Source organism: Atractosteus spatula, chromosome 3 (assembly GCF_055471065.1).
Source record: "Atractosteus spatula isolate fAtrSpa1 chromosome 3, fAtrSpa1.hap1, whole genome shotgun sequence".
Lineage (NCBI taxonomy): Eukaryota > Metazoa > Chordata > Actinopteri > Semionotiformes > Lepisosteidae > Atractosteus > Atractosteus spatula.
In genome coordinates, this window is record NC_142708.1 from 25,076,838 (window position 1) to 25,102,754 (window position 25,917).

At 35.9% G+C, this 25,917-nt stretch overlaps 1 protein-coding gene across 1 annotated transcript; it reads left to right on the forward strand.

The window, feature by feature from the left end:
- The first annotated feature begins 820 nt into the window (after positions 1 to 820).
- Positions 821 to 24,882, forward strand: LOC148837602 (long-chain fatty acid transport protein 6-like). Its single transcript, XM_088912238.1, has 10 exons — positions 821 to 1,449; positions 3,645 to 3,854; positions 5,181 to 5,339; positions 7,320 to 7,444; positions 12,063 to 12,257; positions 17,672 to 17,762; positions 18,859 to 19,057; positions 19,543 to 19,640; positions 21,304 to 21,434; positions 21,788 to 24,882. The coding sequence occupies exons 1-10, from the start codon at positions 969 to 971 to the stop codon at positions 21,962 to 21,964; spliced, it is 1,866 nt and encodes a 621-aa protein (XP_088768364.1). The 5' UTR covers positions 821 to 968; the 3' UTR covers positions 21,965 to 24,882.
- Positions 24,883 to 25,917: the final 1,035 nt, after the last annotated feature.

Here is a 25,917-nt window from a genome sequence, read left to right on the forward strand (position 1 = left end):
AATACTCAGATCTTATGTTAAGTGCCCATGTTGACTGAATCTCATACTATGAGTCATAGGGTCGTGAGATATACAGTACAGTATGCTTTGAATTGCAGTTAAGGCAACAAGTGGTTGCATAAATCAATAACTTGTTTACGCAGACAATTAGTACTTGTCCGCGTATATAGACTCCAGTAAGTGAATAAATGTTCTTCCAAGCTTCATATTACATTTAGGAATAGTGGAAGTCACCTTATTGTTTTTGTACTTCCAAAACAATACACCGCATTTCCCTAAATTGATTTACTAATTTAAATACATTTTCTCCCCACGAATTTAATTTTGACTTCATTTAACTGTATTCATTCATATTCTCTGACAAAGGATACATGTCTGGAGTGAAACAACTACAAGAAATCGCTTAATGCATCACCAGCTTTTCTTTGACTGAGAGGCAGTTAGCAACTCACTTAACAGCATATTCCCGATAGAGCAGTTACTGATAGCTACGCCCAGTTGCTTTCAAAGTTTTGATCTTACGTAATTCAGATTCCAGTGAAAATCAATCATTTTCAGAAGCAGCTCGTTTACACGGGAAAGCCCGGCAAAAATTGAAGAATGGTATTTTTACCGCATGATTGGTGTGTTTAATGCAATTATCTCCATACATAATTCGATTATGCAAAGGAAACAACGTGATACTCAGACTCTTGTTAAAGCTGTGCGCGGAAAGAGGTTCAGTATGTGTAGACACTCCCACTGATAGTTGTTGTACAACATGACAAAGTCACATGATTCGGGAGTTCGTAGCTTCACATAACTAGTTTTTTTAGTTCATGGTTATCGATCTCTTACGGTAATACGAGCATAGGGAAAACTAACTGTCGTCTAAAAGTGGCTGCCGCTTGTGCTTGTTTGTGGATTGCATTTGCCTCTCGTCTCATACCGTTATAGGATCGTTCTGTAAGTTGTTGCCAACAACAGAAATGCTTCTAGAATGGATGACAGCATTGATAGCAGGCTTAGTTGCCTTTCATTTCATCCAAAAGCATACATTTCCATATTTTTGGAAAGACTTTTTTTATTTAACGAAGGTCGTGAGGTGCGGTGTAATGCTAGAGTTATACAAGAAGACATCGAAAGTCTTCACTGTGATGGACAAGTTCATGCAACAAGCCGAGAAGATCCCCAACAAGCCGTTTATCATCTACGAAGGAGACGTTTACACTTACAAAGATGTGAATTCAAGAAGCAACAAAGTGGCTCAAGTATTCAAGACTCTGGGAATCGTGAAGAAGGGAGATACCGTAGCCCTTTTAATGAACAATGAGCCCGATTTTATCTCTGTGTGGTTCGGATTCTGCAAACTGGGATGTGCCGTGGCTTTTCTGAACACCAACTTAAAATCTAAATCGCTTCTGCATTGTTTCATCAGCTGTGGAGCTAAGGTTCTCGTTGTTGGGGCAGGTAAAAAATACATTGTTTTTACAGTACCGTAGGAAGTATCACAGTGCTTCATCAGTACATAATGCTCTACTTTGTTTTTATTGCATTAATGAAAGCCTATTTGGATTTATTCTTAAATGTATTGTGCAATATATTTTTATAAATGTAATAACACAGCATAACGTGCTCGATGACTAAAAGTAAAAGAGACTGGACATTTTCACAGTAAATGTCTTAAATGTAGTAAAATTTTTGTTCCACCCACATGCGTTTTACACATGCTTTTAGTGCCCTGTTAAGTTAAAGGTACAGTACGAGTCTAAGAGTGACAGACGAATAACGACACAATAACACAATAGCATATAACACCCCTTTGCGTACAGTACCTCGTTTAATAAATCGACCTGTGATTGTTTTAGTTTTATTTATGTTATATTGTTTTACATATAGCTGACATTGAATACTTTCAGCGTAAATATGACTAAACTCTGTCAAAGCAGTAGTTCGAGCAGTTGTAATTTACCTGACGCTTTTCCATGAGGTTGTGAAAAGGATTCTATTACACTATAAAAACCGAGCAAAAGTTCCATGGGATTTAAGATCGTATTCTATTCTTCCAGAATGGTTAAATTATTTCTTAAACATTGCAAATCCCTGGAGCGTGTCTTCGTGTTTAGTAGTTTCACACATAAGCATTTATGTTTTTGTATTAAAGCTGTCCTTTAGTATTTCTGCTCATAATACCGTACACATTTAACAAATCCGTGATATTACCGTATAACCCAGTCTAGTCTATTTCAGGTCTTTCTTCCAGCTAACCTTAAATCAAAGTGGCCATTTACACCAGGGTTTAAGCAATTAAGTTTCAATTCAGTACTTATTGGAGGGCTCAAAGTCCTATAATAGTATGGAGGTGCCATCTCGATTTCCCCCGATATAACCTCCCTGTAAAACAGTTGTTATGTGTCTGAAAGTAGAGAAGCCATAGCCAATGGGGGCTGTCATGTCCTCCTCACCGCTGTTGCTTCACCTCAATCAGTGGTTCTGGTTAATGGCAGGGAGAACTGACACAGATTTCTGTATTCTGGTAAAATGATGGACCCCCTTACAATTGTCAACAGACATGTAATCCGGCCGTTATTTTAGGGGCATCTATTGTATTCCATCTGTTGAAAATTAATTCAGCATTGTAAGAAGTGCGATTACTCAAAGTAATGTACAGTAGGCTTACTAAGACAATTTTTGAGTTTTAAAAGAATATAATCCAATAAACTGAATAATACTAACCCTGCAAATCATTTGCATCACTCCTATTTATTGTCTCCAATAAATACTTAATATTTTAGCCACATGGTGTATTCCAGTATGCAAACTGCAAGATGTTATATTTTGACTTAAAATCAATGCATCTACAAAGCTAAATAGAGTATACAAAGGTGGGTTCTAAAATCGAAAAACAACTGTAAGCGACCTCTGAAGATTAAATTTGCCAAACGAGCTTTTTTCTTACATTTGTACAGGTTATTACTAACCAACAGTCTAGTACTGGAAACTATATAACATTCTGCTTAAGTTTTATTTATTACACAGGAATACAGTTCCTTTATTCTTCAGAAGTAATTAACTTGCTTGATACAGTATCACAATGCTGACAATGTGTAAAAATATCGTGATCTGTGCACCAACTGGATGATGCAAGGATAGCCAAAGTGCACCAGTACACTCACCACATATCAGCTTTCAGTGGGGAGGAGAACAGAGTGATAAAGCCAGTTCATTGATGGGGGTTATAAGGTTATTGGTAAAGGTCAGGGGGGATATTTTGGCCAGGACAACAGGGTAACACCCCAACTCTTTTCTAGAAAAGTCCTTTGTTTTATGTCTCATCCGACAAAATGACACCTTTATTTCAGTATAGTCCCCACCTCTATACAGATGAATAAGGACCCACATACACAGTAGGGCGTGCTCACCCTGCTGGTCCCACTAAGACTCTACCAGCAGCAACCGTAGCTTTACCTTTGGATCCTTTGTGAGGAGATATTACTGCTGCCTTTATTGATTTATTGATGCAAAAGCTTCACAGTTTCTTAAATTTAAACTTTTAAGGATGTATCATTGGTGTATTAACTAATTAATTGCAGTATCATAGCAGAAGTTTTTTGTTCTTTTTGGTCTCTTTCATTGTACTGGTCTGAAACCAACTTATTTTACAGACTTGATAGACAAGTTGGATGACATACTTCCAAATCTACAGGAAGACCACATTAGCATTTGGGTGTTGGCGAGAAAGAGCCCGAGGCCTGGAGTGGGAACCTTGCTGGACAAGGTAGACATTGCCTCAGATGGACCAGTTCCAGCACATCTCCGTGCTGCTTCTTCTGTGAAGTCGCCTACATTGTATATTTTTACTTCAGGTACCACAGGTGAGTGGCTCGAGTATGGCCACCTGGCTTGCAATAAGATGAAAAACATATTATTTCTGGTTGCATAAATGAGAAGAACACTGAAACAAAGTGCAAAATATCTGATAAAAGAAGGAATGGGTGAATCTTGTAGAACTTTGACATTAGGCTGTCTGTGGTTTAAGATGTGAAACACCCCTCAAAAGATGATCTGCCAAATCATTACCCTAACCAGTGCCTTGCCAGCTGTATTTGGAAATAAAGGAGAAGTGCGCTCATTTTCCTTCAGTTCACTTCACTGTAAACACAAATACTGTCCTTGCTGGAGTAGCCATAATAATGTGGATAATGTCACATCGTGTTGCATTTCCATATATAAACATTCACTGTTATGAAGCATTGTTGTACAGTATGTACTGCATAAAAAATAAAAATTGGTTTAATTTGAAAAGAATTTACTGGCAGTTTACAGTTATTTATATTAAGGAGAAAATGAATTGAGTACAGTATATTACCGGAATGCTAAAGTAGTTGATAATGATAGTAATAGAGCCAATAAAACTAAAGTAAAGGGAAATATAGCACCTGACAATTAAGCTAAAAATAAAGGGTAGAAGAATTTAAATCAAGATATGTGATGTTAAAATAATACAATGCACTAGTAAGATCACAGTTAAAAATACTCTGAAACATTGTGGTCACCATGTTATAAATATATATGTATAGATTTCTGCTCTGGAATCAGTCTTGAGATGAGCAACTGGATACATTCCCAGGCTTGAAGGATTGTCCTGCACTGACAAGCCACACAGTAGAATGTTTTTGTCTTAAACAGAGACAGCGTGGATGTGATTCAGCTTTTTAGGAAATCCTCAAGGGCAGCGACAAATGCAGTCCATTGACCATCTTCGGGACATGCATGATACAAAAGGTTGTGGGAGTCTGGAACAAGCTACCCAGCCATGTTGTTGAAGTGGATACTCTGGCCTTTTTCCAGAAACAGTTGGATGTGACCCCTGGATTCATTAGTTACTGGCAACCAAACACGCTAGATGGGCCAAATGGCCTACTCTAGTTTGTAGCCTTTCATTTGTAGTAATAAAGCTAAAATGGTCAGTTAGTGAATGGCATGTGTTTTTTTTCTATTATCTTCGGTTACCAGCCAATGTGTCTTCTGTGTTAGCAGATGTCTGAGGCACAGGCCAGCCTTTTGGTTGAGCTGATCACCAAGTAGTTAAAGGGTAGAATACTGAAGTATTTGAAATGAGTGAACATTCTCCTAAATGCTCAGTTTCTTATTGGGGGAAAAACAATCTCAAAATGTTTCATTTTTCTGTGACATTTCAGGACTCCCGAAGGCAGCTGTTATTACCCAGCTTCAATCACTGAAGGCATCTGCAGGATTTTGGGCTTATGGCGCTACTAAGGATGACATCATATACATTCCCCTTCCACTGTATCACAGTGCAGCATCTCTTATTGGCATTGGTGGGACCATAGAATTGGGTATGGTTCAATGGTTTTGTTAACAGAACTGTTAGTGGTATTTGTTTTGTTACACACATTGGAATTTACAATTTGTTATATAGTCTTTGTTTGTTTTTTTAATTTGTTATTTTGCCCCGTACCCCTTTTTAGTTTAAAATATTAAAAATGAAGAGAGGATTTTTTTTATGATCATTTGCAGTTTTAAGAAATTGAAATTGAAGTTATTCAAATGGTGGACAATGCTGAAATTTACATTCCCAGACCAATTGCCAATCAGCAATGTTAACACACCAGTATATAGAAGCAAACAATTCATTTTATGAGGTCATTTTGGCAATTCGAATGGAAGAAACAAAAGTTGTTAATGTAGTGTTTGAAACTGAAGCATTTTGAAAAGACAACTCTTGAAAGAAACAGAAAGCTACACACTATTTTATCTGCAGATGTGAAAAATGTAACTCATTTTCACTGACCCTTCCAACATATACAGTATAAAATGTTTATTTTACACAGATCTATTTTTTATCATTTGCGGAGTTAACTGTGTAATTGTGATGTAGTTATTTCACAGGAGTATTTATGATTTCACCTTAGTTTAGTTTCTTTGCATTACTGATATTTACCATTCTATCGCAAACCTGACTTTGAAACTGTATTCAGAATTTAGTTTTTTAAAAGAGCAAGAAACTTAGATTCACATATTTGATTCATCCTGGAAATGTGTATTCAACAAAGGCACTTAATTTTACAGTGTCCACACTGCAGATAAGTTTTTATTAATTTATGTCACAGTGCAGGCTCTTAGTTCAATACAGTTTACCAGTATGTTTTTACTTTGTCAAGGTTTTTCACTCTGCTCCACTTTTCTCTTGAAACTTCACAAGAGGAAATTGTCCATTGAATTTTGAAGTTTATTATCACTTGGTTAAGTGTCAGACATCCATTAAATTCAGTTCCCTAAATAAAAGTAAATGTGAATATTAAAGTTTGATTACAAGAAAGACACAACAGATCTTTGGCTTTTAACCTCATTGAGTGAACAGAAAAATAGAAAATACATTTGAGTCAGGCTTATGTAAGAGGTAAAGCATTTATAATACTTGGTCAAAAACTAGGCTTTGAAACGACTTTGTTCCAGATGTGCCTCACAAATTAATTTATCTGCTAATGATGACTATTCAGCATACACTTCATATTACTAATTCCCAGTTATAGTTATGTTTATCTCTAAACAACCATGAATAGGTTAATTTGAGACAAATTGTTAATGTGAAATTGAAAGCATCTGACTTATTGCCCACATTGTTTTTTTTTAATAAAATGAAGAAAGTATTAAGTAGGATAAAGTTCAAGATTATTTATGTTAAATAATCTGGCAGTTTCAGCAGCAGTACTGGTGGCAGATCTGAAACAATCTCTCAGATGGACCAGTTTGATGTGTTGGTCCTGCTCTGGTGTGGCCACTCAAGGGCACTCAAGGGCGACCAGATCTTGGACGGGCATCTGTCCTGCTGGTCTACTGAAACCTTCTCTGCAGTTCGGACACAGTAGAGTGGCTTACTTCATAGTGTCTGGCACTATGGAATGCACAGAAAATTGACTAAGTGTGGCCTTCTTCTTGCAGGTACCTAAACTTTGAATTAAGGCCTTTTTAAAGGTGACCAGATCAGGCACTGTTCCACCTGGACCTCGTTGGGTAAAAGTGCACCTAACAAGCTTTCGTGTGATTGGCAAGTTGTAATGCCTCACTGCACAAGCTGTATTGCTGGTCAGAGGGCTTAAAACAAATTGACAACTTTTTGTGAAAGTACATAAGCTATAACTATAGTATTCTCATTCCAGAAAATGTTGCGTTTGTTTTTTCCATCACTATACTGTATATATAACAAAGTGCTTTTTAACCCACAATGTAATATATGGTATGTAGTGGTTTTTACTTCTTTCTTAACTGAAGTCTCTTTGTGTTTGATATTGATCTTTTCTACTTGTATTCAACAGGAGCTACCTGCATCCTAAAGAAGAAATTCTCAGCTTCTCAGTTCTGGAGTGACTGTAAGAAGTACAATGTAACCTTGTTCCAGTATATTGGAGAGCTCTGTCGCTATCTGTGCAATCAGCCTAAGGTACCATGACTTTTTTGCTGCTCCTCACGTTTGTCTGACAGAAAATTGTAGACATTGAATATATTTATGGGGTTTAATTTTAATTATCTGTATTCCAGCAGGTAAGGTTTTCATATCGTTTCACTGATACCCCCAACTAACGACTTCAAACTCACCATTTGAAACAGAGAACAAAAATAAATATGCATATACAGTATATTTAAAAAAGTGTACAACAGGGCAGCTCTATAACCAAAAAGAAACTATGCTTATTAGGAACAAAGGTCTGCTAAGAGCCTTTTAATAGAAGATTCTCAGTATACATCTCCATGATGTGCTTGTTCAATTTTTATTATACTTATAATTTTATTTAATATTTTTCTTTAATTGTGGCCTTGTGCCCATTGCTTGCCGGGATAGGCTCTGGCTCCCCCATGACTCTGTATTGGAGAAAAGCGGTTAGAAATTGGATGGATTCCTCTTTCTCTTCTTAAGGATTATCGACTGTTACTGTTATCTTGGGAACACTAAGTTCTAGAACTTTCATCCCACCCCATTTTCTAATGAATATGTAATCTCCTTATATTTTGTATTTTGTACCCACCTAATTAGGAATCCCCAGTTGTGCAACAGCCTGGGTTACTTCTACAGCCCCAATATCACATGGGCCGAATGAGGACCTGCACACAAATTCCTGTTACATTCCCACCTGCTAAGGCGTTTTGCCACATGATATCCTTAAAGTTAGATGGTGCTTCGCATCTTGCAGTCACTGGAAGCTTGACATGTATGATTTTGTACTTAACAGGTTATCTTAGTCTATCTTATTTTTAATACGTTCTTATTAAGAACATATTTCTTCGGTGTCTTTATAGAATGCACTGCCTTTCCTTTAGTCTGACGTTCTCTGATTTGTTCATTTGAATCGATTATGCTCTACATTGTGCTACATTGAGCACAGGAGCTCAGTTTTGTATGAAGATCGTGTAATGCATTGTGAAAAGAGACTAAAAGCATTCAGCAGTGCAGCTGATAAATTGATTGAAAAGATTGGAAAGAGATTTTGAATCAATTAAGCAATGTCACTAAGTGGCAGCAGGCTAACACGTTTAACATGCCCTTCATTTTCTTGGTTATGTACACAGATTTCTTTTAGAACAGACTGTCTTGAGATTTGTTTTCAAAAACAGTCATTCTTAATGTATTGGGTAACTTCGGCAATACGTATAAAACCAAATGCAAGTTAACTGCAGTCATGCAGTACATTTAAGAAAAATAAACTTCACACCTGATTTGCTGGTAGAGAAGTATAAAATAACTGCAAATACACTGATTTTAGATTAAAAATGTGCTGGAATGTTTCACATAGTCTAAATAGAACATTAAGGTTAAGTAAACTTTGATTCATCTCATACTGTGGACATTTTTCAGACTTAAAGGAAACATTATTAACAGTCCTGTTATGTATTCAGATATAATCGTCACAGTATATGTATTGTCCATGTTAAATGAAAGTAACTCAAAGCCTGTTGAGTATATGTAACTCAACATATTTGCCTATAGAAATATTTCTGAACAACATCAAGATACAAATGTACTAGACAACATTAATAGAATTCCTTGGCCAACAGTAAGCTAAATTGTTCTTATTTCAAGGCTGCGTAATCAAACAGGCTTTTGTTGCAATGCAAAGCTGCCCATCTTCCTTTACGGGTACAGAACAGAACATCAAGCCCCCCAGCTCAAAGATCTCTTTGTTTCTTTCACTCTCCCTCCCTCACTGTTAGAATTACACGAGAGACCTACAGTATGTACTGTGGTTGTGGAATACAGTGGAGATAAGGAATTGGGTAATTATTACCCATTGAATTTTCAATGAAATAGAGACAATAATTCCACAATGTACAGTAGCAACATTAATAATAAAAATTATCAGCACTATTAACATTATTATGATTTAAATCTATATAGATAGATGCATTGGAACAATCAGCATGAAGTAACTTACTTGCGTGGGACCTGAAACTACAGATCCCTGGTTTAGATTTAAGAACCTCAAACAGCAAAGCCTATTAGAAAGCCATGTCTTCTTATTCTGTTGTTTTTTATAGATCATAAAGTATATGAATATAAAAAATAATGGCCTTATTATTTTCTAACTTACAGTAGATGTGTTCAATGACTGAATAATACTCTCCAGTTTCTCCACAGTGGTACAGTGTTCCTTGGGTAATTAAAAACCAATCAAGTGAATGACAAAGGGGTAATTCACAAACAACACATTCTTTGCTACAGTGAGTGGAGACAGGTCAAACCTATCAGCTTGCTTACATGCATTTAGAAGGCTATAAATGCAGATAAGTACTTAATAGTAAATTGCTTGCATGATGCTTCATTTAATTCTCACGTAAACATAAACTGTAAACAATCATATTTGTAAACAATCATAGTTTTCTTGTAAAAATGTGGAATATAAATTAAGGACCTTATTCTCAGGCTTTACAATATAGTTTTAAATACAGTACCTCATTTAGATTGTGTTCATTTTTATACCCTTAAAACAGTTAGTATATAAAATAGTGGGATCATTGTTTAACTAAGCATTAATAAAACACAGCACAACTCTGTAATAAATCAGGTCAAAACTTAACATAGAGTACAGACAACTGTATAACCGTAACACCAAAATACAGTCATTTACAGTCCTTGTGTTCCAGAGGCCTACTTACTATGGATCTAGAAACTGCACTACTTAGTACAGATCTAGAAAATTCAGTATTCTGTCCCTATAATATAAAAACTATGCTACTTCAATGCCTTAACAGGACAAAAAAAGTAAAACCTGCATCTTACTTAATGGATCCTAAAGAGAACTTTACATCCTAGGTGTGTTACAACTTAATAAATTGACTTTTGAAGAAAGACAAAAAAAATCAATGTTCCTGTTTTTGTTCTAGATATTTCTTTCTAATGTGTGTACTGAGTGAAATGTGTACTGTGTAAACTTTCCAAGATAAGTCCAGATATTAAAGGGTACATCTATTCCAGGAGGTCATTGACCTTGGTATCATTTGGAGGAGGAGCTTAAGTCAAATCATTATGAAAAAGATAAAGATAACCTGATTAAACGTATAACACAAAAACATGAAATGCATGTATAGGAAATAACAGTGTTATATGGCATGCATGTCCTTTTATTCATTGGCACATTTCTGGTGTTGGAGAGTAATCAGTCCCAAACCTAGACAATACAAAACAAATTAACCATTTTCCCTGTTCTAGCCATGCATCACTGATGTTGAAGAAATGCTTTTAGCCAAAAGATCTCAACATTTCAAGAATAAGAATGTCCTAAAATAAGACAGAAAGCTCTCTTGTAATAATGTTAAGACTTCAGTACTCTTTCAGACTGCATATTGCTTGGGCAGAATCTGCTTGTTATTCTTATAGCCCATTGATGTTTCTTATCCATGTTGATCTCTCCCTTCTTCTTTCTCCTTCATTTCCTGTATGTCTCCTCCTGTATTTCCAATGTCTTGCAAAAGTATTCAAGCCCTTGGATTACAGATGGTACTTACACATCCATTTCCAATAAGTATTTAAGTATATTTCTAATAAGTAATAAGTATATTGCCAACTCACATGCTCAAACAAAAACATTTAAAGAAGAAATAAGTTTTTTTTTGTTAGCAGATATCTTAAAGAAAGTCAAAAACTGAAATATGCTGCTTGGATAAGTATTCTGATCCCCACGATATTTGGCAGAGCCACTTTTACATTGATAGAAGCTTTATTGTTTTTTAGAGTAGGTGTCTACTAGCTTTACACATGGGTAGGAGTGATGTTCACCCTTTGCTCTTGGCAAATTTAATCTTATTCAGGGTTATTGGACAGCACTTGTGGACCTTAATTTCCAAATCAATTTTTAACGGACTTAAACGCGTTCCCTCGCAGTATTTCCCTTTTCTTCATTTTCTACATCCATTTTTCCTTCATTTCTAACATGATTCCCAGTCCCTTCTGATGACAAGGATCTCTGCAGCATGATACTTCATATGAAGAGATGGTATTTCCTTGGGCATAGGCAGTGTTAGGTTTGTGCCACACATGGAACTTTGAATTTTGGCCAAGAAGCTCTATCTTGGTCTGATCACAGAACCTTTTTACAAAACCTTAGCTGGGTCATTCTCGTGCTGTCTGGCAAACTCCAGAAGGGCTTTGAGGTGGTTCTTTTTGAGTAACGGTTTCATTCCACCCATACAGGCCAGTGTTATGCAGAGCTCTTGATATAGTTTACTGATGCACCTTTACTCCACTCTCAGCCACTGAGCTTTGTAGATCTTTCAAAATGATTGTTCACCTCTGAGTGGCTTGCATCACAAGTCACAAGTCTTCGTCTTCATTTTAAAGCCAAATCCGACATACTGTACAGTATGTTGGATTCACGTCTAATTCAGAAGTCTCATTGTAGTGGAATCTTTTTGAGTTTATGTGGGGTTAATTTAGAACAGCATACAGTTAAAAGGACCTTTTAGCCTTACCTGTGGTAAAAGGTATGGTGTATCTCTTACCTGGAGTTTGAAAAGCAGAAATGTGTTGATTTTAAAATTCCCTTGTATTGTATTTTTTGCTTTAACAGAAAGAAGGTGAGAAAGACCACAAAGTTCGCATGGCTGTTGGGAATGGAATGCGGCAGGATATTTGGAAGGAGTTTCTTGATCGCTTTGGGAACATTAAGATGTGTGAGCTATATGGTTCAACTGAAGGAAATGTTTGCTTTATGAACCACACTGGGAAAATAGGAGCTATTGGTCGTTCCAATTTCTTTTACAAGGTGAGTCCTGTTCTGCTGCAGCTGATACAATAAATGAAAACATTTGTAGGACCATTTTTATAAACAATAATGATTTCTTGTAATCACTGTTGTATTTTGATTTGTTGTACACTTTGATTTGGTGTAATGATCCATATTTATTATTTGGGTGGAAATCTGCCAAAGAACAGCAAATATAATATTATAGAGATGAGAAGGTGATTCAGGGATTGTAATGTAATGAAAATCAATGAAACAGGATACCTCATATTCATCTAACACATTCAAAATATACTTTTTTTCTTTTTTGAAAATAACAAAAAGGGTATAAAACAAAAAAAGTTTTATACCCTTAATCTTGAAGGTTTTTAAAGATTACCTAACATATGTTTACCTAACATACGTTCTGAAACATTCTGCCGTTTTCGCATCATTACCCAGTAATGGTTAAAAGTACTTAATGCTTAAGTACTGTAGATCTTTGTGTTAGTAAAAGGTCACTCTGGATACTGTGTTTTTAATACAATATTAATGTGACTTATTGTAAACACAACAAAATAATGTTTTGCATGTTTAGAGATCCCAGTTTACTTGATTTGAGGCTTTTAGTGTAATTTTTCCATTGCTGCTCCCCGACAGTTACAAACTATTTGGTGTCTGACAAAACAGTGCTTTATGCAGGTTTAGAGGTACAGCTTCCCTTATAAGTCAGGTGACAGCAGTTATTACTGAGTATTGAAATTTATTTTTATTTTTTCCCCACTCCTACCAATGTGGTGAGGTACTGTATGCACCACACTTGTGACACCTGGTTAAGAATGTGTCCCACAGGATTATTGTGATTTTCTTTCACATTTACTGGATGAAATTTAAATTTCTCTATACACACTGTTTACAATGCTTTTTTGTTACTTTTTGAATGCGAGTTGGTTTGGTTAAAGACATCATTAGTAAACAGTAATATCGTTATTATTTCTCATTGTGTGATAATGAAGAGCACTTTAATGTATTAGAATTAATCAGCATTCAATGTCATTTTTTTAATCTGTTTTACTGGTAATTGGCAGCTTGAGAGATTATATGCATGAGTATAAGCCTGTCTCTTCAGTAATATTCACAACATAATTTTAGCTTATTTTTAACATTCTTAAATTGTCATCATCCCACATTTATGGATTACAAAGATAGTTTATCAGACACAACTTGCTCGTTATGATTCTGAAGCATGAAAGATGAAAACATGCTGGGTTAACAACAGTGGTACTCCCATGATCAGTTTGTTCATATGGTATAAGTCTTAGTGTACATGATGTTGATAGTAATTTGACAAAATGTTAGAATCAAGTTTGTCAGCCTTTAATGAATCAACTTCAGCTGCTGCCATTCCTGTTGGAGAGCCATACCCAAGTCCTGTATATTCTGCCAATGGGGGGGGGGGGGTAATAGTTCCAGAAGCATCTGGGGCCAAAAGAAAGTGGGGATCACCATGGTGTTGATTCCAACACGAAGTCATACGTGTTTGATGTTGTCTTGGGTTATGCAGCCATGAGGTTTGTTCCATTAATACAACCCTATATAACTGTGGAATCAAATGTGAGGGATTATAAGTGGCTGATGATGGACTGTGAAACATTCTGGTGTGTAAATACAGAATGCTACAGTAGGTTCTGTTACATTACGATGATGCCCAACTTTAGTTTTCACTAAAGGAATTGTTTGATTCCAGCAGCAGAAGCGATGGGGTGCAAGTGCTGTAGCCATTCTCCTATACACGTTAATTTAATTTTAATGTGTTGCTTATGTGACAAAACGGGTAACCATATTTCAATGGTCAACAGCATTTTTGCCACTTACCACATAGAGCCACTATTGTTCTTACAGTACCATACTTTTATCCCAGTTTTCACTCATATTTACTTTAAGAAATCCCATTCCATTTCTATTTAAAATCACAGAATGGATTTTAAATTTGATATTTTCATGAAGCTTAAGTTTAGGAAAAATGGTCAGTAGGTTTAGTTTGTACTGTATTTCATTCACTTGAAGTCTTGTGAACAGATGAATGTAATTAAGAGGCACAGACTGTGCTTCTGTGCCCAAATCTGAAAAGAAAAAGAACTAGGTGAAAAGTCAATGTGATAATATTTCAGGCTTTACTTAATGAATTGAAAGAGTTGCATTCGGTCCAGAGTGCTGGAATTAAGGGATCTAGATGAGCTTTGCAGTGTCATTGCCTTTTGTGTGCAACAGACAATGAAGAGAGCACAGAAGTAAGCTATGTTTGCTCCAGTTTCTCATTCTCAATATTGTTCTTAGTCCTTAAGGGTTGCTGTATTTTTTCTAGGGCTACCCAAGAGATGAAAAGCCTATTGCAATTAAAAAGAAAGCAGAGGCTTTCATGGCTATGGGGAGGCCAAATACTGTTGGGCACTACTACTTAATAGTCTACTGAACTACTAAATCATTAACTACTTAATTATTCTTTTTAAGCGTAGGTTAAAGAACATATTGAGTAGTCTCCATTTATCATTTTTTGTATAGCTATGATTTGAAAAAAAAGCAGCACAGTAAAAAAATAGCTTCTGTATTTTTGAATATATGGACTGACACTTTTTTGGTTTTGATACATGCTTTTTTAACACTTTGATTAAAAAATGTGCCTGAATTTTATTATGACACTCAAGTCCTGATGAAGGCTTGTGTATGCCAACATTTTGATAAGTGCTAATAAAATATTTTGAAGTACAAAGTACAGTGTTCTGTTAAGCTTGCTCAACTTTTTGAGTCTGCTTAACCTATGGCTGTACATTCTTCTTTCTCTTCTTAATATGACACAACATCTATGAACCCAATTACATTTAAAGCCTATTTCTGACCCCAGTTTCTTCATACAGCCCAGAGAGATATTTGTTAGGTTAATTGTTGTGAGGGTTTGCGTGTCTGTGTCTGTTTATGCCCTGTGATGGACTGGTGTCCCGTCCAGGGTGTATACTGCCTTGCACCTATTTCTTGTGGCTTCATCTCCCCTGCCAACTTGGATTGGATGAAGTGGCTAAAAAATGGGTGGATTGACAGGAGAAGACCCTGTCACCCATAGAGCGTAGACTGGCTTGGGGGACAGACAGGAGACTAGAGACGCATACTGAGGATAGGTGAGCATGAGTATTTTGAAGTCGACAAAGTAGCCTCATAGGAAGCCTTTGCAGTGACTCCTGGACAGGTGTAATGTGATCACTTGCACAAGACCAAGACCATGTCAGGATTCTGGCCGAGTTCTGGACATACTGATGTTTGTTCAGTGTGGATTTATTTTATAGCTAAATAAAGATTACATAAAAGAAAATCTCCTCTTGTTGAAAACATGTACTTTCATAATCCATTAGTGATGTATGCTGTTGTTGCTAAATAACAAACAGAATGAACAAAGAAACAAGTTCAGACCTACTGAATCTACCTTTTTGCTTTAAAGTGTGCGTCGCCACGGGGGTTGTGGCTGGCACTGACTTGAACAGATGTATCCATCGCTCCGGACACACCCCTTTCAGCCTGCTGGGGAACACTCTCGTTTCTAACTTTCTACGCCCTCTCCTCTGAGAGTGGTGATGTACCTGGCCCTCTCGTTGAAATCAAGACACGTGGCACACATAGTCAGAAACCTCTGGGCCCTTGGCTCGCAGACTCTCAGGCCCAGTCTCCAACTTGCCCATGCCACTACCACATTCAGTCTCCTCTGAGATCCGGATTGAGGTCTCTCATCTCGCTGAGCTCTTTGCTCACGGTTCCTCACACCCAGCCCTCTCACTGCTGAGCCTCAGTACACGGGAGACCTGATTTCATGTGCTAGGCACTGCACCGCAGGACTGACGTCTTCACTTTGTCTCCGCTCTTGGAAGTATTCGGCCTACCCTTGAAGTGCTTGCACAGCTGATACTCATTGGCACTCACTCCTCTCAGTTGTGGCTGCCGAGGCAACGCATCACTCTATATCCACCTACCTGCCAAACACATCCCGTGCCATACCATAAGTTTTTAATTAAAAGTGACCACAACAACAAACCTGTTAGACAAGCTATTTAGTCACTGGTGGATAGTAAATGGAAATTTATAGGTCAAGACATTTTTGGAAGAGCACTACTTGTTCTCTAAGCAGTGACAATAGAAGATGTTGGTCTCACTCGCTTACTATTGCCTGTTGTATCTTAATGATTCAAGGGCTGCTTCTCACATCAGATCACATCTGTCTTGATCTGGGTTGAAAATTATGTGCTTTTAGCGGGATAAATTATCTATGTATTCCCATGAAGTACTGCACATGTAGCCACCTTTGGATCTTCTTTCCTTGTTATTGTAGGCCTTTGAGCCTTTCAATAAATTAATTAATTGAACCTTACTCGCTTAATTAACCCTGATGCTGATGAACACTTTGGTAATTTAGGATTAACTGTAATTCAGAATTGCAATGGAATGAAGTGCCAGGGTTGAATACGTCTGGATTATTGCTGCTGAAGTTCTTAATTTGGGAGGCATGGTGGCACTCGCAGCACTAGGGCATTGGGTTATTTTTATCTTATTTATACTTAGCTTTGTAAAGGAAAATGACTAAAATCAGAAACACATTAAATTAATACCAAAAGATAGGAAGAGTGAATGGTCATCACATGTTTATTGTAATATGGAAAAAAAAACACTTTATTTGGTTGAGAATTGTCCAGGATTCGTAATTGATCATTTGTGCTGATTGTCCTGAAACGAGCATAAAAATACTCACGCTCTTTATTTAGTTCTGTTGTAATTAGTGAATGGAAAATCTGTGTCAAATTTATAAAATATATAAAATAATAATAATAAACCTATTTGACACGAAGCAGTGTTGTTAGGAAGTTCTGAACTTTAAAGTATTAGACACATTTCACACAAGATAGACAGAAAGCACTCTTTGAGTGGGCGTCTGTTATGTTTCTACAGCCTTGACACATTGGCATGAAGAATTAGGGATGAGGTGGATTTTGTGGTTTCAGTGAGCCCCCTGGTGGATATAGCAGGCGTCAGCTTGTCAGTTTTATATTTTAGTGATGTGATATTTGTGATGCTGCATACTGAATTACTTCTAAAGAACAAATTGTAGTACCAGTCAAGACATTTCTACTGAAAGCACTTTTCTATTCAGGCTTGAAATGGGTACAATGTTAATACAAATGTATATTTATAACCTTTTTAAATAGATGAACTGGTTCCAGTATAAAGAAAGTCAGGTACTTAAATACTTCAGATTTTGTGATTTCTTAGACCTGTTAAGAATTCTGTAATTCAGTTTACAAAATCAAGAAAGAATGGTTCAAGTTTCCAAGTTTCCTTTTGATAGAGGCAAGTTTTTGTCTACAGTATATCAGTAAATAAACTTCAAACTCTGTCTAATAGTTTCTTCTGTATTCTAGTTGTTTTTTCAGTACGAATTGGTGAAGTATGATCTAGAGAATGATGAACCTGTACGAAATGAGCAGGGCTTTTGTGAACATGTCAAGAACGGTAAGAAAATACATTTCTGTACAAGGGTATTAAAGAATATGAGAAAAAGTATCAGGGGAAAAAAAATAATCTTTTATAAACTGTTGTGACCTTTTATCTACTGTTCATGACTGTGCTACAAACCAAATCCTGACATTAATACATTAAGGAAATACATTGTGTAATTTTAAAATTAAGCAATAAAACGAGTTCTGCATATGCCTGTTACTGAAATAAGTTTGCTGAATGGAACCTTTCTCAAGGATTTACAGCAGCAATGTCTGTACTAGGGTCTTGATCCCATGACACTGTGTTTAGAAATCTAACCAGTGATCCATATTTCCCTAGCTATAGTACAATCATAGTACAGAACACCCTTTTTCAACACGGGGTGGTTACGTTCCTCTATTAAACAAATATATGTTGGAGAAAGCTAACGTTATATAATAAATACGGATACCTGAAAACTGTATAAACTAAAAGTACAAAAAAGGCAATTGCGACTTCACTGAACTTCTCGCGATAACAGTGTACACAAGGCTGAGAGAGTGTGCAGTGGTTTAGGAGTGCTGGAGATTACTGGAAGATTATAGAGCGTGTGTTAGCTTGGATATGTGTGGACTGCATATGATTGCGTGTAGCCAAACCTTTCTCGTGCGACTGAAATTTGTTTCAGTTTATGCTTTTATGTGTGATTACATTTGAGTTGGACAAAGTGGTGTTGAAGTAAGACTTACTGTATTACTTAAACAATTGGGTTGTGCATAACATACTGTTAGGTGGCACGGGTTAAATTCCAGACCTGGGGTGAGGTCTGCGTGGAATTTGTATCTTCTCTCTGTGTTTGCATGGGTTTCCTCCAGGTGCTCCAGTTTCTTCCCACAGTTCAAAGACACACTTGGAAGGTTAATTGGCTTCTGGGAAAATTGGGATTGGTGTTGATTGCCAGGATATGTTCCAAGTCTCCTGCAACTCTGTATTGGATTAAGCAATTGGAAGATGGGTGGATAACATGCTGTTGGCACTGACTGAATTGTTTGCCATTCCGTAAAAGGAAGACGGACTTTGACATGCTATGTTAGCCAGTGAACATTTCCATGTTTTTGTTTTTGTGTAGGTGAGACTGGACTCCTCCTGTCCCAGATAAACTCAAAAAGCCCATTTTTTGGTTATGTTGGCAACAAGAATCTCACAGAAAAAAAGCTGCTAAGGGATGTCTTCAGGAAAGGAGACGTCTATTTTAACACTGGAGACCTGTTGGCAGAGGACCATGAAAACTTCATTTACTTCAAAGACAGAATTGGAGACACATTCCGGTACAAAATTAAAAAGATTATTAATTGGCAAGAAAAGATTTACTTTTGGTCCCTTGAAATGGGGGGGACTATGTATAAAAAGAGATGTGATTCTTATATGGTTCACCCAATATAGACGTAAATGCCCTTCGAATTAAAGCTGACATTCTGCACCTTAACTTCATAGTCACTGTTCCAATCCAATATGCTGGAGTACAGAGCCAAAACAACAAAAATTGTGTCACTGTCCAAATACTTATGTACTGCACTGTATATATTTTTCTGTACAGTTTTATTGTATTGTTAAACATATACATATTTATATAATATACACAATGTTATAAAAAAACATTATGGCATGTACTGTACGTCTTTGTAAACATAGACATCTGATTTTAAAGGTAAGACTTATTCACATTTTGCTCGATGGAATGGTCTTATTGTACTGTAGGTAAAAATGCAGTTTGTTGAAGAATTCCATAATATGTTTCTAATATCATTTTTAGCTGGAAAGGAGAAAATGTTGCGACTATTGAAGTAGCTGACTTTCTTGGATGGATGGACTTTATACAAGAAGCAAATGTGTATGGTGTTGAAGTTCCAGGTAACGTCGCATTTTTTATAAAAGACAAAACCCTTTTCATAAGATCATAAGTACCCCAGAATGGTTCAAAACAAAAGGAGGCCTACAGTATCTAGCCCATTTGGTAACTGGTAGCTAATTAACCCAAGGGTCTCGTCCCACTGTTTCGTGAAAGGAATCAAGGTTTCAGTTTCAGTAGCTTTGTTAAATTGTGCTCTACTCCCAAACCTGTTCACATAAAGAAGTGCCTCTTGTTTATTTTTAACTGCTGATTCTGAAGAAGTATATTGGGTTGGCTTTTTTAAGGTACTATGAAGGTTTTAACTTCAACTATTTTGAAGAGTTGTTTACTCTGTTCAGGACTGAAAAGGTTTGAAGCAGCAATATCAATTTTGAGACATTGTGACCAAAACCGGAAGTCCTAAATCATTTTTCCTCCATTGTCAGGTGTTGTAAGCAAGAACACTATATCATTTTGCCTGATTTTGGAAAACTTTGTTCAGAGGGGTGATTAAAATGATTTCTAAATATGCAAATACTTCTGCTGATATTCAGATACAATCAGAGGAGTATTGGTTCCTCAGAGATGTCCCTAAAACGCTGTTACTTCTGCCATTCCATCCTTGTTACAATGAGTGCCATACAGGAGAAATAATTAGACAGGAATGCCTTATATTTGTATGTCCTCCCATGTCTATATCTAAAGGCATGCTGATTAGGGTAACTGGTATCTCTAAATTGTTCTCGTGTGTTTGTTCTGTGAAGGCGAGTTGTAACTCTCCTTAACATGAAGTGTCTGTGGGTAAATGATGGACAGATAGTATTCGCAGGCTACTATGTACAACTTGAGTGAATTCCCGAGCCCAACAAATCCAGCCTTTGCATACTGAATTACTAACCCTGAAAACCCTACTGTACTCATTAATAGTCTTAAATGCTTGTAAGAAGAAGGACACCTACTTTGATAAAATAAGCAATCCCCCATTAATGAACCTGCGATCTAATCTGTTGCTAAAAGGCTAGAATCATTGGTCTATGGGTCTATACAAAAATATATCCAGATAAATATATTTGCCTGTTAGACCTGAAAATGAAATGATAGATTTCTACAAATATGAAAAATACAGTTTCTTTCCTTACATTTATATGTATTCCCTTTAATGCCCAATACCGAAAAGATTCTGGGCCATCAGTGAAAACTCCAGTGGTGAAGATTGGAAACCTTTTTGCTCCAGTCTCTCTGATACTCTTTCTGTCTTCTACCCTCTCCTCTTTTTGAGGAGATTCTCCCCATTTAAGTACACTGTTGGTTATAGGAGTTTGCTCATCAGCTCAGGGAAAATACAGTTCCAAATATTTTTTTTATTTGGTTGCTGTTCAGTTGGGGCTGCTGTCTGGGTAGATTATCTTGAGTTGTGAAGGCAATAGATTGGTAATAGATAGGTGTGAGTAACAAAAGATACCCCTTTCTACCAAGCAATTCAGATACCACTGTGTGCCAGATATCCCAAACACATAACAATAATTTCTAAAACATAAGGTAAAACCTACTTTCCTGAAGCTTATCTGAAGCACATTTAGGATTAGGATAAATCTGGATTACTGCTCTTCAATGGAGGTAAAACCTGTTGTAAGGAACATTTAGGAAAACTGAATTCCAGAAAATGGCTGTTTTTTTCTACAGGTCATGAAGGCAAAACAGGAATGGCAGCTATCATTTTAAGGCCTGGCTTCAGTTTTGATGGGGGAAGGCTCTACGAACACGTAGTGAAACACTTACCAAACTATGCTCAACCACGGTTCATTAGAATTCAGGTAAAGTATTTGACAAAATAAAAAATATGGTTTGTAAACACCAACAGTCTTCATGCTTTCATGAAAATAACTGCATCAAATAACATTTGATGTTTCCATTTATTGGTAATGTGTTTAAAATAATAAGAAATAGTATGTACTGAAGTTGTTTTTCGGTATTAAGTCAATGAATAACACATTTTCTTTTATCCTTGTTAGTGAAACTTCCTTAAATTAGATTTTTCCAGTATACATGTACTGTAGTTGGTTTTAGAATTTACCATTTGTTTATTTACCATTTGCCATGTGCGAACGGTGTTAAATTCATGATTTTCTTTTTACGTCTCTCTGATACAGATTTTCATTCTTTGCAGGAGTTAATGGAGGTGACTGGGACTTTGAAACAACAGAAGTTTCGATTAGTGCAAAGTGGATACAATCCTTCATGTGTAACAGACCCACTATATTTCTTAGACGAGTCTAAGAAATGTTATGTTGCTCTCACTCAAACCATCTTTGACTGCATCGTTTCTGGGCAGATGAAGCTATAACTGCTATAGATGTGACATCACAATAACAGTAATACTGGCACAAGACTTTAAGCCTTTTAATGTAAAATGCAACATTAAACCGGCATTGCTAATATGGTATGTAATTGTATATTTTGGGAACAAAGAAAACTGCTCACAATTAGATTCCCTTTAAATAATTTATGGTTGCCTTCTGTGTGAGCATTTTACATAGACAATTCAGGTTAATTATACATGACTCTGACATAGTAAAAGTAATAATGCCTTTAGTGGCCTTAAGTTGATGAACACTGAGGGAGTTCAAATTTCCACATTGGACAGGCTGAGAGATTGTAATCAGATTTTAATGTTAGGTTATAGGCTTCATCTTGGTGTTTGCTTTCAGCATTTCCAGCTCTGTTGTTGGAGGGTTCTGCGTGCTTTACGAACCCTGATTCATTCAAGCAAGACGTAAACGTTGGCTGTTGTTATCTTTGTTACTAATACTCCTAGTGGCTTCATGGTGGGAGTTTTGTTTCTTTTGTTTTTGATTATTTTGGATTTTGATACTTCTAATCTCCATTTCCTTGACTATGAACCACAAACAGCCCCAAATATCTGGAAGTTATGACCTTAATGAGAGTGATTTAAAGACAAAATATTAAGTATAGGCAAATAAATAATTTATGTATGATTGTTTTAGGTAGTTGGAATGCTGTAGAAACAGGAGCTGCCTTTTCATCTTTTGGTGGTTGCCAAACATCATCATTGTGTTCAGTATGGGAAATAACATTATAGGTATTAGAAATTAATTTGGAAAGTATCCTGCACTTTTGATAGGAACTATAATGGTTGAAATTCTAAGATCAGAATGTATTCATGAAATTCAAGAAAAAACCCTGAAGTCAGGAGCCATCTCCACCCCTACTTATATCACATTTGTTATATAAAGGGATCATTTTAACATCACTACACAAGTAACTATATTACATTGAACCTTTCCAAGGGTAAATTCAGTAATCTGGGAAGTTATGTTTATAGTATTTTTAGGAAGAAAGATAAATATTGGATGTAGATTATTTCCATGAATTTCTGGAGTGTGTTAAGCCACGGACAGATGTTTATATGTGCTACTTTGCACATATTTTAGAATTTTTTAAGTTTAAAAAGTTTCATGTTTTATTTTACTTTGCCTTCTAACTGGTTATGACAGTTACCCTGACTCATGATTGTAGAATCCAAATTTGCACATGGTTGTATTCTCTTGCAATAAACAGTTACGGGTAGTATGCTAAATGCCAAACATTTTATAGATAGATTTTAGGCATGCTAAAGTTTCCACACTCACATCATATATAACTAGAATTTTAATTATTTAAATTGAAATGCTCTAGGCAATGTGTGTTCATCCAAATAGAGTTTTTGGTACTATGATCATGAGAAGGAATATAGCATTAGAGCTCATAAAATCCATACCCTAAAAAAATAGCCAGTGATCGGTCATATAAATGATCAGGAAGTGTGTTGTGGTATACGTACAGTATGTATGTTAATTATAAATATACATAATGCCCCTTAATTCCATCTTCTGCTCTTCCAGATTATGTTTCCACACATTTACTGACAGGCCTTTACTTAAGATTAATTAGGTGTTTAATTGATATGAGCCAGAAGACCTGTGGAGGCTAGAACAGCAGGATAAACAGTCCTCTATTGGTTTGTGATGGGTGTTTTTTTCTCAGAATCAACATACCCAAAAACCATTAAGTTTCTCAACTCTTTACTTTCATATTTGGTTCGTAATTATGGTTAAAGGACTAGATAAACACATTTACAGGTATGTTGTTATGTAAGGAAAATGTTTTTGTGTTTTTAGTAGTGAAATACGGCTGTTATCAATTACTATGGTCCCCAATTCAAATTCTGCATCTCAGCCATTGCACTGCTATTGCAGCTCAATTCTCTATACCCTTCATTATTTTTGACCAGTAAAAAAGGTGAAATGGTATAGCAACATACATCAGTGTTAAAATCTTTATTTTACATCTCATAGTCCTACCTTGTCTTAGGATTTACTCAGGGTAAATAGTCTGCAGTGGACTAAATATTGGGTTGCTAAAGCTACAGTAGATGTCAAATACTTCACTTTTTTTTTGAGAAAAGAAAACAAATTATATCTTTACACAACAGAGCCAATGTACCATTGTGAATTATTTTCTTAATATATTGTGTTGTGCTTATAATCTTATTTTGTAATTAGTTTGTATATGTGTGAGTACATCATATCTAACCTTTGAATGTAAACAAGTACAGTACATGACTGGGATGTGTGTAATCAGTGTTCGTATGAGGAAAAAGGAGCTTTCCAACTACAATCCACATGATTCATGAGTAAATCAGGTGTACGAATGTGCCAATTTAATATTTAAAATTTGATCTTGTCTGACAACAGTTTGCATTCCCATGTCAAACAATGAAACAAATGTAATGGATGTTTAAAAAATTATTTTGACTCACAATACATGCTAAACTAACAGATTCAGTGGTGTAATGCAGTTATTTTGTAATTAACAGAAGTTAGTTCAGTCAACTTCTACTGTAATTAATTTGGGCATGTCTGTTGTTTGACTTGTAGAACCCCAGGGCCTCTTCAAGCTACAAAGATAGCATGTCCATATTCCCTCCTTATTGTCTTTATTATATTCTTAAACCTTCCAATGTATCTTACCAGAAGCTCTAAAAACTATTGTCTTCAAATCTGTTTGAGCTAAACGAGAATCATTTGAACTCTAGTTGTACACTGGAAATCTATCTACAAACTTCATTTGATAATTTTTCTTCTTAACAAATAATTTTCCCTACATTCCATTTGATATGTCAAAAGGGGCGATAATCGATCCTTTGATAATGTTGTAAGGCTATGAAGAATAATATTAAAAATAATAAAATACTGTTTTCTTTTACCTTATTTTACAATGGTATTTATTATAAAAATTGTTATAAAAGGAGTGATGTTGTAGCTAATTGATACAGGTGGACGATCTTAGGAAATAAGTTAAGTCATGGCACCAGCTTGAGTACTTCTCGAGTACTTGAGTACTTATAAGCTTATTATCATCTTATTTTTGATTATCGAAAGGATATGCAACCGAATACTGAGTTTCACACTCTGAAATCTACTTAAAATGAATGTGCCTTAATATCTCTGGTCACTTGAAATCATTGTGTTGAACAAAAGGTATGTTTTTGTTCTAATATGCTGGAATGTATCCATTCACAAATAATTACCTAAGAAAAACAAACTATATAGTACTTGTCTTTGCTTCCTTGGTACTTTTGGAGGGCACTGTACGAACATCACTGAACTAGCCTAAAGAAAAATACAGCAGTGGCTGGTGGGTAATGATGGTTTACAATTTCATTTTAAAGCAGAAGCCTGATTTATGTCTCAAATCAGTATTTAATCCCACCTACATCCTCCTGCAATACAATCCCCAGCAGTTTCACCCTGTAGTGTGATGTCTGGGCTTTACTTTGCAGAAAAGTGTGTATTTAGCATTATTCTGAGAAAACCCTCACTCTTTTAGTGTAATTGTGTATATACTGTATACTTTGCAGCCTAATTCTGTTGATCTTTTTTAGTAATTCCACAGTGAAAAGTAAAATAATTAAAAAAAAACTGTTTAAAGATGGTACAGTATTGGTATTAATTAAAAGGTGACTTTGTACAGTGAGTTTCATAATACACCTGGGATTTTTGGCCATCCTTCTGTGTATAATCCTCTTACACTTACTCACATCTGGAATCATGGGCACGGCTATTATAATGCCTAGCAACCAAAGAAAAAATAACATTTGAAATACCAATGTCTAGAGATACAGGTAGAGATTAAAAGATCTTTCAACTTGAAAAACCATTCAATTTAGATTTTATGGTATTCCTTGTTATATAAAAAAACCAAGAGGATTTTACAGTAAGTTATGTAACAAATTAC

What these genes read in the sequence shown, in the direction of transcription:
- LOC148837602 (XM_088912238.1), top strand. Translation starts at nt 969, where the DNA reads ATGCTTCTAGAATGGATGACAGCATTGATAGCAGGCTTAGTTGCCTTT. An exon ending in ATCTGTGCAATCAGCCTAAG is followed by an intron (nt 7,445 to 12,062) that starts GTACCATGACTT and finishes TTGCTTTAACAG; the next exon opens with AAAGAAGGTGAGAAAGACCA. An exon ending in AGAATTGGAGACACATTCCG is followed by an intron (nt 19,058 to 19,542) that starts GTACAAAATTAA and finishes TATCATTTTTAG; the next exon opens with CTGGAAAGGAGAAAATGTTG.